Consider the following 18,802-nt stretch of genomic DNA (forward strand, 5'->3'; position numbering starts at 1 on the left):
TGGCAGAGAGTTCCAGAGATTCACCACTCTCTGTGTGAAAAAAGTTCTTCTCATCTCGGTTTTAAAGGATTTACCCCTTATCCTTAAGCTGTGACCCCTTGTCCTGGACTTCCCCAACATCGGGAGCAATCTTCCTGCATCTAGCCTGTCCAACCCCTTAAGAATTTTATAAGTTTCTATAAGATCCCCTCTCAATCTCCTAAATTCTAGAGAGTATAAACCAAGTCTATCCAGTCTTTCTTCATAAGACAGTCCTGACATCCCAGGAATCAGTCTGGTGAACCTTCTCTGCACTCCCTCTATGGCAATAATGTCCTTCCTCAGATTTGGAGACCAAAACTGTACGCAATACTCCAGGTGTGGTCTCACCAAGACCCTGTACAACTGCAGTAGAACCTCCCTGCTCCTATACTCAAATCCTTTTGCTATGAAAGCTAACATACCATTCGCTTTATTCACTGCCTGCTGCACCTGCATGCCCACTTTCAATGACTGGTGTACCATGACACCCAGGTCTCGCTGTATCTCCCCTTTTCCTAGTCGGCCACCATTTAGATAATAGTCTGCTTTCCTGTTTTTGCCACCAAAATGGATAACCTCACATTTATCCACATTATACTGCATCTGCCAAACATTTGCCCACTCACCCAGCCTATCCAAGTCACCTTGCAGTCTCCTAGCATCCTCCTCACAGCTAACACTGCCCCCCAGCTTAGTGTCATCCGCAAACTTGGAGATATTGCCTTCAATTCCCTCATCCAGATCATTAATATATATTGTAAATAGCTGGGGTCCCAGCACTGAGCCTTGCGGTACCCCACTAGTCACTGCCTGCCATTGTGAAAAGGACCCGTTTACTCCTACTCTTTGCTTCCTGTTTGCCAGCCAGTTCTCTATCCACATCAATACTGAACCCCCAATGCCATGTGCTTTAAGTTTGTATACTAATCTCTTATGTGGGACCTTGTCGAAAGCCTTCTGGAAGTCCAGATACACCACATCCACTGGTTCTCCCCTATCCACGCTACTAGTTACATCCTCGAAAAATTCTAAAAGATTCGTCAGACATGATTTACCTTTTGTAAATCCATGCTGACTTTGTCCAATGATTTCACCACTTTCCAAATGTGCTGCTATCCCATCTTTAATAACTGACTCTAGCAGTTTCCCCACTACCGATGTTAGACTAACTGGTCTGTAATTCCCCGTTTTCTCTCTCCCTCCCTTCTTAAAAAGTGGGGTTACGTTTGCTACCCTCCAATCCTCAGGAACTACTCCAGAATCTAAAGAGTTTTGAAAAATTATCACTAATGCATCCACTATTTCTGGAGCTACTTCCTTAAGTACTCTGGGATGCAGCCTATCTGGCCCTGGTGATTTATCGGCCTTTAATCCATTCAATTTACCCAACACCACTTCCCGACTAACCTGGATTTCACTCAGTTCCTCTATCTCCTTTGACCCGCGGTCCCCTGCTATTTCCGGCAGATTATTTATGTCTTCCTTAGTGAAGACGGAACCAAAGTAGTTATTCAATTGGTCCGCCATATCCTTGTTCCCCATGATCAACTCACCTGTTTCTGACTGCAAGGGACCTACATTTGTTTTAACTAATCTCTTTCTCTTCACATATCTATAAAAACTTTTGCAGTCAGTTTTTATGTTCCCTGCCAGTTTTCTTTCATAATCTATTTTCCCTTTCCTAATTAAGCCCTTTGTCCTCCTCTGCTGGTCTCTGAATTTCTCCCAGTCCTCTGGTATGCTGCTTTTTCTGGCTAATTTGTACGCATCATCTTTTGCTTTGATACCATCCCTGATTTCCCTTGTTATCCACGGATGCACTACCTTCCCTGATTTATTCTTTTGCCAAACTGGGATGAACAATTTTTGTAGTTCATCCATGCAGTCTTTAAATACCTTCCATTGCATATCCACCGTCAACCCTTTTAGAACTAATTGCCAGTCAATCTTGGCCAATTCACGTCTCATACCCTCAAAGTTACCTTTCTTTAAGTTCAGAACCGTTGTTTCTGAATTAACAATGTCACTCTCCATCCTAATGAAGAACTCAACCATATTATGGTCACTCTTGCCCAAGGGGGCACGCACAACAAGACTGCTAACTAACCCTTCCTCATTACTCAATACCCAGTCTAGAATAGCCTGCTCTCTCGTTGGTTCCTCTACATGTTGGTTTAGATAACTATCCCGCATACATTCCAAGAAATCCTCTTCCTCAGCACCCCTGCCAATTTGATTCACCCAATCTATATGTAGATTGAAGTCACCCATTATAACTGTTTTGCCTTTGTTGCACGCATTTCTAATTTCCTGTTTGATGCCATCCCCAACTTCACTACTACTGCTAGGTGGCCTGTACACAACACCCACCAGCGTTTTCTTCCCCTTAGTGTTTCGCAGTTCTACCCATACCGATTCCACATCCTCCAAGCTAATGTCCTTCCTTTCCACTGCGTTAATCTCCTCTCTAACCAGCAACGCTACTCCACCACCTTTTCCTTTCTCTCTATCCCTCCTGAATATTGAATATCCCTGTGGCCTCTATTGTTGAATATTTACATTCTGAGGGAAAGAAGGTTCTGACTGTCTCCCCTGTTTATGCCTCACAAAAGTCTCTCCTGAATCTCTGGCGTTTCTCAGGAAAACAATCCGAGTTTATCCAATACTCCATGCAGGTGAAACCATCTAATCCAGACAGCATGCTGGTAAAAGTTTAAAAATATCATCCCGGTATTAACCTTAAGATGTGAGAATGTGCAGGAGAGGTAATGTACTGAGGGCAAGCAGGGAAACCTTGGAGTGCCCCGCCACCCTCTTCAAATGTGATTCAGCTCTTCCTTAAATAACTTGCCAATTGAATTCAGCCCATTCACCTCAGTATAATGTGCACAATGTTAGGTTTCATGTTTACCATTAGAAACTGCTGATGAAGATGTGACTGCAACCTGTGTTTTTCACTCGCAGTAGCACAAGGAAAAAAGCTCATGGCGAGATGGCACGGATTAACGAGTTCCCACCTAGGAACTGATTTTTTTCCCCACAACTCCTTTTGGGGTTTTTTTTTTGATGTTCCGCTTTTGTCCACAAGCATCTCTGAAAATAAGGTATACCTCACTGCAAGATGGTGTGATCAGTGATTCTGTGATGACCCTGTATCTCACTGCAGCTTGGGGGCAACTGCTGCCACAATGGTAGATCTTCCGGCAATTCAACTGGGCGCATGTTACGAGCCATACATTGTGCAAATGTCTGTAGTCTGACTTGATATACCCCCTCCGATTGTTCCCTGGAAAGACCACCACGGTGTGTACTTGATGTTCACGGTGAAATGCATCAGTGTATGAAATAATAGATCTCCCTGGTTTAAGTTTGCAGATAAACAATATGTCTGTGGAAAGTAGTGATGTGGACCTCAGCAAGGAAAAAGGAATCCTCATCTCCATCCAAAATGTAGCTGCCACCTTCAAAGGAACCATTAACTATGCATACACCAACTGGCTGCAAGTATTCACTTTTAATTAAACTGTCTTTGTATTTGGATTCATAATATTTTTTTTCCAGAGTAATCAGATTTTATTAAAATATGTATTTTTTTCCTACTGGATATGGAATAGAATTAGTACAGGACAGGAAAAGGCTCTTCAGCTCACAAAGTCTGTGTTGAACATGTCAGGATAAACGAATCACATCTGCCTGCACATGATCCATATCTCTCCATCTCCTCTGCATCTCCATGTGCCTACCATGTGGTGGCACAGTGGAAGAGTTGCTGCCTTACAGCCCCAGAGACCTGGGTTCGATCCTGACGACGGGTGCTGCCTGTACGGAGTTTTACTTTCTCCCAGTGACCACATGGGTTTTCTCTGGGTTCTCCGGTTCCAAAGACGTGTTGGTTTGTAGGTTAATTGGCATCTGTAAATTGTAACTGTCCCTCGTGTGTAGGATAGTGCTAGTGTATGGGGTGAACGCTGATCAGCGCGGACTCGGTGGGCTGAAGGGCTGTTTCCCCGCTGTATCTCCAAACTAAACTAAACCATGTTGCAGTGTCAACACCTCAGTGATCCCCCAGATGTAATATCCTTAGATGAAAATATGAACATACAACAGATTTGGGCTACTGAACCTTTTTTCCCCCCAATATTATTAGTGATGATTAAGCCATATGGTATTATCAAGTGCAATTTCCAAATTTACAGCCATGACAATTTTAGTAGTGGTCATCTCAGATTTTATCTGCTCTTGGATTAAGGTCATTGCCAAATTCTTGAGAACCACTGTATAGACTTCCACTTAAGATACAATACGATGATACAATTTATTTGTTGTCATTTGAACCTCATTGAGGTTCAAACAAAATTTGGTTTCTGCAGTCATACAAACAAGTAGAAGAACCAAGACACAACACAATTTACACAAACATCCATCACAGCGAATCTCCTCCTCGCTGTGATGGAAGGCAAAGTCTTATCTCTTTGATACTTATTTGTAATGATCCTAGTTGGATATGACTTTGAGGAACAACCCATGATCAATTTTTGCCGCCTCTGTCTTTAAATGCTTCGCATTAGTATGCCTTTTAATCAGTGAGTGTGTATTTATTTTTGTGGATTTGAGCATGTAAGCTTGGTTTTACATTCAGAAATCCAGGAAGGAAAAAATAATGCATGAATCGTGTGGCAACGGTTAGACCACAAGAATCTTGCACTTATAAAGCTCATTGATTCTGAGATTGGACGTAGGGAAGGCATTGTACATTATGAAGTGACATTGATTGGAACTATCCACCGTATCCCAATGGGTGTCTAAATGTTGTGTTGGAGTAGACAAGTCAACTATAATTAAGCCATATTGCATTTATTGTCGTATGCGCCAGTACGGTGATGTACAGAGGTGAAGTTGGGCAGCACAATGGTAGAGTTGCTTTCTTTACAGCACCAGAGACACGGGTTCGATCCTGATTATGGGTACTGTCTTTCCGGAGTTTGTACATTCTCCCTGTGACTGTGTGGGTTTTCTCCGGTGCTCTGGTTTCTTCACACGCTCCAAAGACGTACAGGTTTGTAGGTTCATTGGCTTTGGTAAAAATTGTAAATTGTCCCTAGTGTATAGACCAGTGCTAGTGTACGGAGATGACTGGTCGGTGCGGGCTCGATGGGCCGAAGGGCCTGTTTTTGTGCTGTATCTCTAATCTAAAAACTAAACTACAGGTATGATGAAACTCTGTACCCTGGATACTCAATGGTCGGTGTGTACTTGGTGAGCTGATAGACCTATTTCTGTGACTGTATAACTCTCTTTGAGCAAATTTTGTGCACACTTTGTGCAGGGGTCAATAAGTTCACCAGAGTAATGGATATGACTATGGGATAGTGTGTTTAAACAAATCATCTTCAATTATTTCTTTCCTTAGGTTAAAGATAAATAATTCACTGGATTTTAAAATTGAGGTCCAGACTGATGTTGATCTTGGTCTAACTCTAGGTGGGTGTGGTGTTTAACGTCCTTCAAGAAATTGGGCTCAACTTGCTTTGTTGTATGATTTATTGCCAAATGCCAGTTCCTTATACTTGTGAAACAAATGTCTTTTCTAGGGGTCTATGTACAAATTTGATTCTGATTATTTTCTTTACAGGGTGCATTTCTTATTTATTGGTTTTAATTAATATTTATGATCCTGCAGTGTGCTTCATATAAAGTCATAAGTGAAAGGAGCAAAATTAGGCCTTTCGGCTCATCAAGCCTACTCCGCCATTCTCTCCCTCCTAATCCCATTCTCCTGCCTTCTCCCCAGAACCCCTGACACCTGTACTGATCGAAAATCTATCTATCTCTGCCTTATAAAATATCCATTGACTTGACCTCCACAGCCTTCTGTGACAAAGAATACCACAGATTCACCACCCGCTGACTAAAGAAATTCCTTATCTTCCTAAAGGAACGTCCTTTAATTCTGAGGCTATGTCCTCTAGTCCTCGATTCTCCCACTAGTGGAAACATCCTCTCCACATCCACTCTATCCATGCCTTTCACTATTCAATGTGTTTCAATGATGTCCCCCCCCTCATCCTTCTAAACTCGGGCACGTACAGGCCCAGTGCTGTCAAACACTCATCATAAGTTAACCCACTCATTCCTGGGATCATTCTTGTAAACCACCTCTGGACCCTCTCCAGGGCCAGCTCATCCTTCCTCAGATATGGTGCCCAAAATTGCTCACGATAGCTCGCGTCCCAGAACAGAGCCGGGTCTCGGGCCTGAGAGTGGGATATAGATGGGAATGTTATGATGGAGCTCGGGATGAGTTGGAGCTTGAGTTATTAATTGACAGAGGTTTATGATGTTGATGTGAGAGCCTGTGAAAAGGGCCTGATCAGTTTCGGGGTAAAATAACCTGAAAATAATCACAATTATAACAGCCCTTTTAATCTTTCCACATTCCTTTGGAGAGGAGAATTTGAGGGTGATGAATCGGTGGAAATCATTGCCACCAGACTGCTGTCGAGGCCACGTCACTGGGCTTTTTTAAAGTGGAGATTGATATGATAGCTTCTTGATTAGTAAGAGTGTCAAAGGTTACTGAGAGAAGACAGGAGAATGGGGTGGAGAGGGGAAAATAGAACAGGGGCCAAATGGCCTAATTCTGCTGCATTGTCTTATGATCATGATTGTTTGCTGATCAAGCAATGAGCCAGCAACTATTTTCCTGCTGGGAGCAGGGTCCTGAAGCTGAAATGTATGCTATCTTATCTAAAGCCTTGCAACTTTACATGTGGCACCATTGGGGAACGTGATGGCTTATCATGACACTGTTTGTTCAGTGGATACTGGTGATGTATTAAATAACAAGAATGAACAATGATTTGATAGGCCACTTTAGAGATATAGACCAACCAGCAATCCCCTGTACACTAGCACCATCCTATACACTAGGGACAATTTTACAATTTTACTAAAGCCAATTAACCTGAAAATTTGTAGGTCTTTGGAATGTGGGAGGAAACCAGAACACCCGGAGAAAACCCACACGTTCACAGGGAGAAAGTAAAAAGTCCATACTGGCAGCACCCGTAGTCAGGATCAAACCCGGGTCTCTGGCAGTGTAAGGCAACAACTCTACCACTGCTCCAATGTAATCATGCATGATCTGTGTTATGCTGAATTATTTACCTGCAAGCATTGTGGTGGATTTCAGTCTGGTGGGAAGATTAAAAAGTTAAAAATCTGAACTAGGAGCCTACTCTCTTCTCTTTCACTTGTAGCAGAGGGCGGAATGAAAGACAGGCACTAATCATATCCCAGAATCCAGGAAGGAAGGATTTATTTAAATATTATGATACGATACGAAACGATGCAATGGAACGTTATTCATCCCTGGAGGGAAATTGGCCACCTTTATTTATTCATTTGTTATTAACTATAGTTGACCAGCTTTCCATGGTCATCTCAGCAGGTGAAGCGAGGCTGAGGGTGGGAATGCCTTTCAGCTCTGAGGAGCAGGACTGCTTCCACCAGGCCAAGTGTTCATCCTCCAAGCACCCATCCTGGGTCTAGTCTACTCCCCCATCTCCCCTGAAGATTGACTTCTGCCCAACCACTTGTGTGAGATGCCCTTTACCCTGACCACTGTAAATCACCAATGTCAACCATGTCCCTCCTGCCTCCTCCACTAACCATCAGATCAACGGTACATCATTGTCACATCTGGAGGTGCAGCGGTAGAGCTGCTGCATCATAGCACCAGAGACCCAGGTTCGATCCTGTCACAATGCTGTCTGTACGGAGTTTGTACGTTCTCCCTGTGACCCCGTGGGTTTTCTCCGGGTGCTCCAGCTTCCTCCCACATTCCAAAGACGTGCAAGTTATTAGGATTCTGTAAAGTGGGCCTAGTGTGCAGGATGGAACTAATGTATGGGTAATTGTTGGTCAGTACAGACTCGATGGGGCAAAGGGCATGTTTCCATGCTGTATCTCTAAACTAAACATAATTTGTACTTGGGTTCAGTTAAATTCATTCTTCACACAGTTCAGTAAAAACTTTACTACACATAGGCACGTCATACTTTAGTACAAGAGTGAAGGAATAGTACATTACACAGAGGCAGTACACAAGAGTTGCCATTTTTCCATTGCTGTTCTGTATGATTCAAGCCCAAAGTTGTTGAAAAGGTTCGTCCATTACAAAGGCCAACTGACCAGTTGTGCCAAAAAGCAGGCCGATATTTTTTTTAAATTGGAAAATACTTTTTGCATTAAATTTTAAAGCAGCTTTAGGTGGTCCTACTTCTTGAAGTCATGCCAAAAACCAGGACAAACTGGATGTGCCGCTGATAAGATGATTCACGGTGACCCAATGGGTTCCTGTCACCATGACTGCTCTCCTTGTCTTGCACAGCTTACGACAACGGCCGAATAGCCTTGACCGTCTCGGACTGCGTGCTGAACTTCCACAAGCTAACGCTGCAGCTGCAAAAACAGAGCGAGTAAGTTAACAAATTGATATGAATGAAAAGTTCTGATATTTTTGCTTAGTTTCTTCGCACAATCCCTGACATTGGTGCTAACATGCGAAATACTGAGAATTCTTCTGCTCTGTAATATTTTATCCAATCTTTACATTAATTGCAGTGATTATAAAGTAGAATGATGGTACTATCCACGAGCAAAATGGTCACTTTGCCTTTGAGAATGAATGATAAGGTCATATGTTCATGACAGCACTATTGATTTGATCTTTAGGAATCAAGTGGTTACTTATTCTGGTTCAGTGTTACAGGTGATATCAGTTAGCTGAATGTAAAAGATCACTGGAATTTGAAAGTAGACAAAGCTGGGGAAACTCAGCGGGTGAGGCAACATCTATGGAGCGAAGGAATAGGTGACGTTTCGGGTCAAGACCTTTTTTTTCTTCTTTTTTTTTTACAGCATCTGCAGTTCTTTCTTAAACATTGGAATTTGAAATGTCATTGGGTAACGTCCCAAGACAATTCGTGCTCATGTTTTCAGCAATTTATATTTAAATGTTGGTTGAAAATTAACTTGCCTTTATAACTGCCCACATCCCTCCTGGTTGAAATTTGGAGATTTCACTGATTGTTCAAGTCCAGAAACTTTTCCAATTGTGCTCATTATCCAAGCAGCAATATTATTAGATTTTTCAGCCTTGTTACTCTAAATGAGAATCCAGTCTTTTAATGATTTATTTTCCTGATGAACCATTTTTTAAGCTATATCACTTAGTGCAGCAGTCTAACGCTTTTGAATAAACCAAGAAATGTTTTGTGGTGGAAAAAAAAAAAGAATTAATTATCATGTAATATATTGCAATATTACATGGAAGCCATTATGTTTGTGATTCTGCAAATTAATTTTAATGGGAGAAAAAATCCAACTTTACTGTTGCAATTTCAATGTAGTTTCATTACAATGTTCATACTGAATGCAGGACAGAAATTAATTTTCCTAAAAAGCTTTTGCTTTAAAGCCCTCAGGGCACAGAATGGCACTGCACAGAAAGTATGAGTCCGTCCCAGTATATAAAGTGCGATCCAGTTGCCCCATTTTTAATATCCCTGTGGATATTTTTGAGCACAATTTGTTTTTCAAATTGGTACAAATGTGAAATATCAGTCTGTAGTTCTGTAAATAAAGTCAAATAACATCTTCCATCCTAGGAGTACAGGTTACAATGCACTGCATTTAATACATTTTTTCCTCATTTCACTTCTGTTGTCAATGAAGTCTGCATTACCTGCCTGGAGTACATTCTGCTTGCATTCCAACATGCCTCAGATGCCTTGTTGTCAAGGAGAGCTGCTTTAGTTATAGACCACGGCTGGAAGTCTGGAATCTGAGATGTCGGAGGGGAATAGAACATGTCAGCTGTCCAAGGATTCAGGGTTACTGAGGGTCTGTTAATACGATTCTGTGTTAATGTAAATCACTGGGTGGTGTTCACTCATCCTGTAGGCAAAGCCGGGAATGAAAATTTCCATCTTTTGGAAGAAACACAGAAGTGCATCCCCTTAATGTTATGAGGTGAAAATATGCAGACACATATACAAGCCCACATTTTACACGTATTCTTGGTTGGTTATTACAAGTCAGTCCTTTCTCCCACCTCATCCAGTTTTGACTGGACGATTATGATCTAGGGCTGGGTAACATGTGATGGAGGGAGGAAAGTTCAGGTTGAAAGTAGAGGTTGCTTCATCAAGTGATGGCATCTAATTGAGAGGGTGATGAGGGACTCACAGTTCTGGAGAGTTCGCACTTGTGACGTTTCATGTTTCTCTGTGTTCTAAATCCAATCGTACCTGCTTTCTTCTTCTGTTTTTTTTGCATCCTGATCTCTGGGCAATTTCAGATGTAAATGGACATTCAACAACAGTACATGCTTTTTGATACATTAGCCACTGCTTGTATTTGTTTCATCTGGATCCTTCTTGCTTCTGAAGGTCTTGGAAGCTTATGGCAGTGGGTGTTTGTACCATAGAAACAGTAATCCAGACAGTTTGTTCAACTCTCAACTGCAGTGTGAGAATTGTGTTCAGTTTAGAAAAAAAAAACGCCTTCAAGCAAAAACCCCCCCAGAAATTGCAGAGTTGTAGATGTAACCCAGTCCATTCCAACCATTGACCCCATCTACACTTCACGCTGCCTTGGAAAAGCAACAAACATAATCAAAGACTTGTCTGAACCCAGCCATCCCTTCTTCTCCCTGCACCTCTCTCGCATAAGGTACAGAAGCTTAAAAGGGCGCAACACCAGGCTCTGGGCCAGCTTCTTCCCCTCTGTTATCGGGCTTCTGAACGGCCCTTCCATAAACCAGGATAATGTAGATTTCACCTCCATCTCATTGCGGACATTGGACTTTGTGCATGGTGCTAAATGCAAAATGCTGGAGCAACTCAGCAGGTCTGCAGCATGTCTGGAGAGAAGGAATGGGTGACGTTTCTGGTCGAGAACCTTCTTCTGACCCGCTGAGTTACTCCAGTATTTTGTGTCTACCTTTGATTTAAACCAGCACCTACAGTTCTTTCCTGTACATTTTGTCCGCTCCACTGCGAAATTGCCTATGGAGTTGATGCGCTGCAATGCTGAGAACTATATTCTCAGATACACTGTATCTTTCCTTTTGCTCTGAATGTATTTATGTACAGTATTATTTGATCTCTATGGATAGCATGTAAAACTAAACTTCACACTGTACCTAAAACAATAGGTGTGACAATAATAAACCTGTAGTTAACTTTGTTCCCGATGTTGGGGAAGTCCAGAACAAGGGGTCACAGTTTAAGGATAAGGGGGAAATCTTTTAGGACCGAGATGAGAAAAACATTTTTCACACAGAGAGTGGTGAATCTCTGGAATTCTCTGCCACAGAAGGTAGTTGAGGCCAGTTTATTGGCTATATTTAAGAGGGAGTTAGATGTGGCCCTTGTGGCTAAAAGGGATCAGGGGGTATGGAGAGAAGGCAGGTACAGGATACTGAGCTAGATGATCAGCCATGATCATATTGAATGGCGGTGCAGGCTCGAAGGGCTGAATGGCCTACACCTGCACCTATTTTCTATGTTTCTATGTTTAATTGCTTTCTGAAGTGCCTTGCATACAGCAGAAATAAACAATCAATGCCAACCAGTAGAGTGAGATGCGCATTTCTAACATTAATTAAAACATATAATTTTGAACTAAAGGCAAAGAAAAACAGACTGGAAACCTGAAATATAAACAACACTAAATGCCAGATATACGCAGCAGATCAGAGAGAAAAAAACAGACTTAACATTTCAGAGTCCAGCTGCCACTGATGAAAGATTGATTTGAAATATTAACTCCATTTTGCTCTCCACAGATGCTGCCCGACCTGCCAAGTATTTCTGGCTCTGTTATTCCCTGTTATATTCACTGTTTTCCTGTATTGACCTCAACAATCATGGCCTGTTCTTCGATATTATAAATTGAAACTAGTTGAGCAATTAAATTATTTTCACATTATGTTCTTCACACTTTCTGCACACAGGGTCAACTGGATTAGGCAACTCTTGACTGACTTTGTTTCTTTCACTTTGAGACAAATTCTTAAGGGACAGGTAAATATGTATTATTATAATTTTCTATAAATAACACTTTCAAAAACTCTACATTGAAGGTCAGGGCAATGTTGGCCATTATGTGCCTCAGTGTTAGTTTCAAAATCCACAATAAGTCATGGATTCATGAAGCTTCGAGGGACTTGGTTGAAAATCAGGATGAGCGGTGCTGTTCTATTCTTCAGTGCTGAATGTCTGGAAATTGTTCTTTCCTCTTGGAGTAAATTGCACCGTGTCCAGCACAGATGGCTACACGCTACAGAAACTTGATCAGTCACATCCGGCTGACATGCACTCTTTTATCTATCACCCAACTTTACGCCTGTCAGGCAAAGGAAGTAGAGGTTTCCGGTGGAGTGCCCCTTATAGGCAAAGCCCAGAAATTATTGTCCCTGGTGCAGCCATCAACCATTGCTCTGGGATGACCAGGTTTTAATGACAATGTTCGAAGGCAGGACCCAAAGGTGTGTCCCAATACTAATGTTCTGGATCCCTGACCTGAAACACTGGATCTTTCTCATTCCCCATAGATCCCGTTTGATCTGCTGAGTGCCTCCAGCATTTTCTGTTTTATTATATACATTGAGCTTTGCTACACTCCAGTCGGCTCCTGAGATTGTGCTCTTGTTAGACCTCTGATCTTTGGACACCAAATTCTGGCCATGGCCATTTAGTTGGCCATGAGACCTGCCATTAATCTGTTACAGGTTCACTGCTGGTTTTCCAGCAACTGGTGGACCGGCACCTCATTCAATACGGATAAACATGTGATAAGGTCCCACATAGAAGATTAGTGGGCAAAATTAGGGCACATGGTATTAGGGGTAGAGTGCTGACATGGATAGAAAAATGGTTGGCAGGCAGGAAACAAAGAGTAGGGATTAACGGGTCCCTTTCAGAATGACAGGCAGTGACTAGTGGGGTACCGCAAGGCTCGGTGCTGGGACCGCAGCTATTTACAATATACATCAATGATTTGGATGAAGGGATTCTACGTAACATTAGCAAATTTGCAGATGACACAAAGCTGGGTGGCACTGTGAACTGTGAGGAGGATGCTATGAGAATGCAGGGTGACTTGGACAGGTTGGGGGAGTGGACAGATGCATGGCAGATTAAGTTTAATGTGGATAAATGTGATGTTATCCACTTTGGTATCAAAAACAGGAAGGCAGATTATTATCTAAATTTCGTCAAGTTGGGAAAAGGGGAAGTACAATGGGATCTGGGGGTCCTTGTTCACCAGTCAATGAAAGTAAGGATGCAGGTACAGCAGGCAGTGTAGAAAGCGAATGACATGTTGGCCTTTATAACAAGAGGAGTCGAGTATAGGAGCAAAGAGGTCCTTCTGCAGTTGTACAGGGCCCGAGTGAGACCACACCTGGAGTATTGTGTGCAATTTTGGTTCCGTAATTTGAGGAAGGACATTCTTCCTATTGAGGGAGTGCAGTGTAGGTTTACAAGGTTAATTCCCGGGATGGCGGGACTGTCATATGCTGAGAGAATGGAGCGGCTGGGCTTGTACACTCTGGAGTTTAGAAGGATGAGAGGGCATCTTATTGAAACATATAAGATTGTTAAGGGTTTGGACACGCTAGAGGCAGGAAACATGTTCCCAATGCTGGTGGAATCCAGAACCAGGGGCCACAGTATAAGAATAAGGGGCAAGCCATTTAGAACGGAGACGAGGAAACACTTTTTCTCACAGAGTGGTGAGTCTGCGGAATTCTCTGCCTCAGGCCGGTTCTCTGGATACTTTCAAGAGATAGCTAGATAGAGTCTCTTAAAGATAGCGGAGTCAGGGGATATGGGGAGATGGCAGGAACGGGGTACTGATTGGGGATGATCAACCATGATCATATTGAATGGCGGTGTTGGCTGGAAAGGCTGAATGGCCTACTCCTGCATCTATTGTCTATAAAATTAAAAAGAGCGCACTTGAAATCCTACTTGGACTTCCCCCGGAAAATGTAGCACCTAGGCTGGGTGAGGCGGCCGATCTCAGCCTCATCTGGTCCTCCGCGGCCATTCAGTGGGTCCTATCTGCCCCCTGTGGCCGGGGCTCTGGAGCTCGGTCTGGCAGGAGCCAGCAGATCCATTCCCATTACCAACTTCCGAAGCTGACTTCCGGGCTGGTATCTCATCTCCAAGGCATCCGAAGTGGGCCATTGCTGTACAGTTGGACTCCTCTCAGAGTCCGTGACCTCTACTGGTCCAGCAAAATGGACAATCCAGCAAGGCTCTGGAACCAATGGTGCTGGAAAATCAGTGGTGGCCCTGTATTTTATCAGGCTTGAGTTCAAGATTTGCATTGGTAGGAATATAAAACTTGTTTTAATTTATAAGTAGGTCATGCACATTGATATATATAAATATTTGGAGTATATTTTTATATGTGCAACAAATTTCTTTTTCACTTAAAGGTTGTACTTTGGCCAGTCGAGACAGTGAGTGAATTTAAATTGTTTTATTTTGCAACGGTAAAATAAATTGTTTTATTTTGCAACGGTAAAACAACGAATAAACTCAGCCAAAAACGTGATGCTACTTCCACAAGTGTGGCGCTAGATTCATACAACTCAGTAAAAAGCGTGCGAATATCGCTCCCCCCCCCAGCGCCCACGTGACCGGTGCAGCCAATCCGAGGGTTTGACTACCCAAGGTCACCACCAGGTGTCGCTAGAGGACCCCCCACCCCCCCAGAAGCCAAGGTACGGAACCGAGTAGGGACCCGGATATGATGACCAGATCACGTGGTAATAATAATAATAATAAATTTTATTTAATGGGCGCCTTTCAGACATCTCAAGGACACCTTACATAGTAATCGGAATAAAAACATATAATCGGAATAGAACAGGTAAAAAAGACATCACAGAGACACAAATTAAAAACAGAATTCAATCCTGTGTTTTTGATTTTCTGTTTTTGGATTGAATTCTGTTTTTAATTTGTGTCATTGTGATGTCTTTAATTACTTGTTTTATTCCAATTATATGTTTTATTCCGATTACTATGTAAGGTGTCCTTGAGATGTATGAAAGGCGCCCATTAAATAAAATTTATTATTATTATTATTAATCCAAAAACAGAAAATCAAAAACACAGTGTGAAGAGAGAGCAGCGGCAGCCAAAGCGCGCCAGCGTCCACTCTCTCTTCACGGCAGCCATCTTGGACACAGACCTACAGGACTACAATTAGACAAAAAAATCATCCCCCCACAGTGGATAGCACTGTGGAGGAAGGCACAATGGTAAGCGGAGGCGGGCCGGGCTTAACAAGAGGGACTGGCCAAACAGGGCCAGGAGACCGGAAAAGGGCGGGAGGAATGGGAAGAACCGGGTCGGGGGAAAACGGCAGGTGCAGCTCGTTCGGCCGGCGGACGAACTCTACGTCGGGGCTGCGCGACCACCACCGGGCTGTCAACGTCGACATGGGCAGGCTTGAGTCGGTCAACGGAGACGATCTCCTCCCGGCCCCCCACGTCCAAGGTGAAGGTGGCGACTCCAGATCGCAACACCCGGAACGGCCCCTCGTAGACAATGGCACGTGCAACACTGGCAAGCCGTGCGGCAAGGTGGGAACTGGAGCTAGCCCGCTCACCCGCTCTCGGAGGGTCGCCAGCAATGCCGGGGCAGAATCCACTTGCCCTCGGATGACAGGGGGAAAGTCCCCAGGCATCCGCAGGGCCGAGCCGTACATGGCAGAGGAAGCGGCTAAGTCCTCCTTGGAGGCGGTGCGGATCCCGAGCAGGACGCCCAGCAACTGGTCTACCCAGTCCGGGCCCGTGAGCTGAGCCTTCAATGCCGACTTGAGGTGACAGTGAAAGCGCTCAACGAGCCCGTTGGCCTGTGGGTGGTAGGTGGTGGTGTGATGCAACTGTGCCCTGTACAACTGAGCGAGGGAAGACCATAAGGAGGAAGTGAGTTGGGCACCCCAGTGGGTGGAGATATCCGATGGGACCCCAAACCGGACAATCTAGCTGCCCACCAGGGCCCGGGTGCAAGACGTGGCGGAGGAGTGCAAAAGCGGGATAGCCTCTGGCCACTTCGTGAATCAATCCACAACGGTGAGTAAATGGGCGGCACCGCGGGATATCGGCAACGGGCCCACCAGGTCAACGTGAATATGCAGCAAGCGGCCCGCAGGGACGGCGAAATCCTGCACCAGGGGCCGCACGTGCCGCTGGACCTTGGAGGTCTGACAGGGAAGGCAGGCACGGCCCAGGCTGCCACATGCTTGCGGAGACCGTTCCAAACAAATTTGTCCGCCACCAGCACAGAGGTCGCCCATATGGACGGGTGGGCCAGGCCGTGGATGGAGTCAAAAATCCGACAATGCCAACGTATGGGGATGATGGGGCGAGGTCGACCCATGGAGACATTGCAGAGGACCATCGTGCCCGAGGATCCATACGGGATATCAGCCAACCGGAGGCCAGAAACAGCAGTATGGTAGTCCGCCATCCCAGCGTCCGTGTGCTGTGCCGCAGCCAGTTCCTAGTAATCCATGGTGTGGTCTACGACCGAGATGGAGGGAAAGGCGGGGCAGGACAGAGCGTCAGCGACGTGCTGCACATCCGTGGTGAACTCGGAGATGTAAGCTGGCGGGCTGGAGACTTTACCCAAGGTAAAGGTGAGGGGTTTGTGGTCAGTGAAGACAGTGAAGACAGTGAAAGCGCGACCCTCGAGAAATTAGCGGAAGTGCGTGATGGCCCAGGTACAACGCCAGGTGCTCCCTGTCGAAGGCGCTGTAGTTGCGCTCGGGAGCTCGTAGCTGACGGCTGAAAAAGGCCAGCGGCCATCGACGAGCTGCTCCAGGACGCCGCCCATAGCCGTGTCCGAGGCGTCCACAGCGAGGGCCGTTGGGGCTGAGGCTCGCGGGCGGACCAACATGATTGCGTTGGCCAGGGCCGCCTTGGCACCCTCGAATGCCGCATCCGCCTCGGAGGACCACTTGAGCTCCCGCGGCTTGCCCGCGAGGCACTGGATAAAGGGGGCGCATGATGTTGGCAGCTGCCGGCACGAAATATGGTAAAAGTTTACCATGCCGACAAATTCCTGCAACCCCTTTACCGTGCTCGGCCGGGGAAACTGCCGAATGGCCTCCACCTTCGAGGGTAAAGGGGCAGCGCCTTGAGGTGTCACGCTGCGCCCCAGAAAGGAGATGGAACGGAGGCTGAACTGGCACTTGATTATGAGGCCATGGTCGAGGAGGCGCTGGAAGAGAGTCCGCAGGCGCTCGATGTGCTCGGCCTGGGTGCAGCTTGCGACCAGGATGCCAGGATAAAGACGAACGGAGGACCCCTCCCGACCCTGTCCAGAAGTGTTTGGAACGCCTGCGCAGTGTTCTTCAATCCAAAGGGCATACGCAGCCATTCGAACAACCCGAACGGGGTGATTGTCGCAGTCTTGGGGACGTCGTCCGGGTGGACTGGGATCTGGTTATAGCCACGGACAAGGTCAACTTTAGAGAAAAAGGCGGCACCCTCGAGGTGGGCGGAAAAGTCCTGGATGTGGGGCATCGGGTAGCGGTCCGCAGTTGTCGTCATGTTCAGACGCCTGTAGACCCCACATGGTTGTGCGACATCGGCCACGATGAAAGTCCACTCATACGGGCGGAAGCCGAATGAGAGCGAGAGGGTCCGCGCGCCGTGAGTGCGAATGGTACTTCCATTAGCAGCCGTGAGCACAGGGCCCCGCTTACCAGCACGGGTGTCGTGTCCGGTTGGCGAGAGGATGCTAACGATAGCCTCTAAGTCAATGAGGAAACGCCGGCCAGAATGACGGTCACGGACATAGAGGCGGTTGTTTGGGCCGATCACGATCACCTCTACAGACGATCAGGTGAGGCGTTGCCCTGAAACGAGCAGGGTTGACGGCAGCGTCGCGCCTCAGCACCCCAGTGGAGATGGTGGAAGCACCATTTGTGCTTACCCTGGTCACCGGCACATGGCTGCGGCTCTGCGATGGAAGCAGAGGCGACTGGCGCGCTGGCGCGGGGATCCGGTTGATGGAGCCACCATCTTGCTGCTTCGCGAGCCAGAGTTTATCGGCCCTCTTGGCGAGCTGCATGGGGTCAGCGAAATCGGCACCGGCAAGCATGAGGCGGATGTTGTCAGGCATCTGCTCTAAGTACGCCTGTTCGAAGAGCAGATACGAGTGGATGACTTGCGATCGCCCAACCCGTCCATGTGTTAGAGGCGGGCGGCCTTCGTATTTAGCGAGCGCCGGCAGGTCCTGAAGGAATGGCAGCAGCTGCAAAGCCATCTCCTGTGTAAGCGCGCCGTCGACATGAAAGTACTTGGTAGGTACACAAAATTGCTGGGGAAACTCAGCGGGTGCAGCAGCATCTATGGAGCGAAGGAAATAGGCGACGTTTCGGGCCGAAACCCTTCTTCAGACTGATGGGGGGTGGGGGAAAGAAAGAAGGAAAAGGGGAGGAGGAGGAGGAGCCCGAGGGCGGGCGGATGGGAGGGTGGGAGGAGACAGCTAGAGGGTTAAGGAAGGGGAGGAGAAAGCAAGGGCTAGCCAAATTGGGAGAATTCAATGTTAATGCCATAAGGACGCAAGGTCCCCAGACGGAATATGAGGTGCTGTTCCTCCAATTTCCGCTGTTGCTCACTCTGGCAATGGAGGAGACCCAGGACAGAGAGTCTCCTCAGCCAATCCAAGGGTTTGACTACCCA

At 45.8% G+C, this 18,802-nt stretch overlaps 1 protein-coding gene across 1 annotated transcript in view; it reads left to right on the forward strand.

The window, feature by feature from the left end:
* The window catches only part of LOC116982769 (cholesteryl ester transfer protein), a 39,710-nt gene that overhangs the window by 2,218 nt on the left and 18,690 nt on the right, over positions 1 to 18,802 (forward strand). Inside the window, exons 3-6 of the mRNA XM_033036187.1 lie at positions 3,390 to 3,521; positions 5,432 to 5,502; positions 8,414 to 8,501; positions 12,044 to 12,113. Coding sequence (XP_032892078.1) covers positions 3,390 to 3,521; positions 5,432 to 5,502; positions 8,414 to 8,501; positions 12,044 to 12,113 — 361 coding nt within the window. The remainder of the gene's footprint in view (positions 1 to 3,389; positions 3,522 to 5,431; positions 5,503 to 8,413; positions 8,502 to 12,043; positions 12,114 to 18,802) is intronic.

The sequence above is a fragment of the Amblyraja radiata genome, chromosome 17 (assembly GCF_010909765.2).
Source record: "Amblyraja radiata isolate CabotCenter1 chromosome 17, sAmbRad1.1.pri, whole genome shotgun sequence".
Taxonomy (NCBI): domain Eukaryota; kingdom Metazoa; phylum Chordata; class Chondrichthyes; order Rajiformes; family Rajidae; genus Amblyraja; species Amblyraja radiata.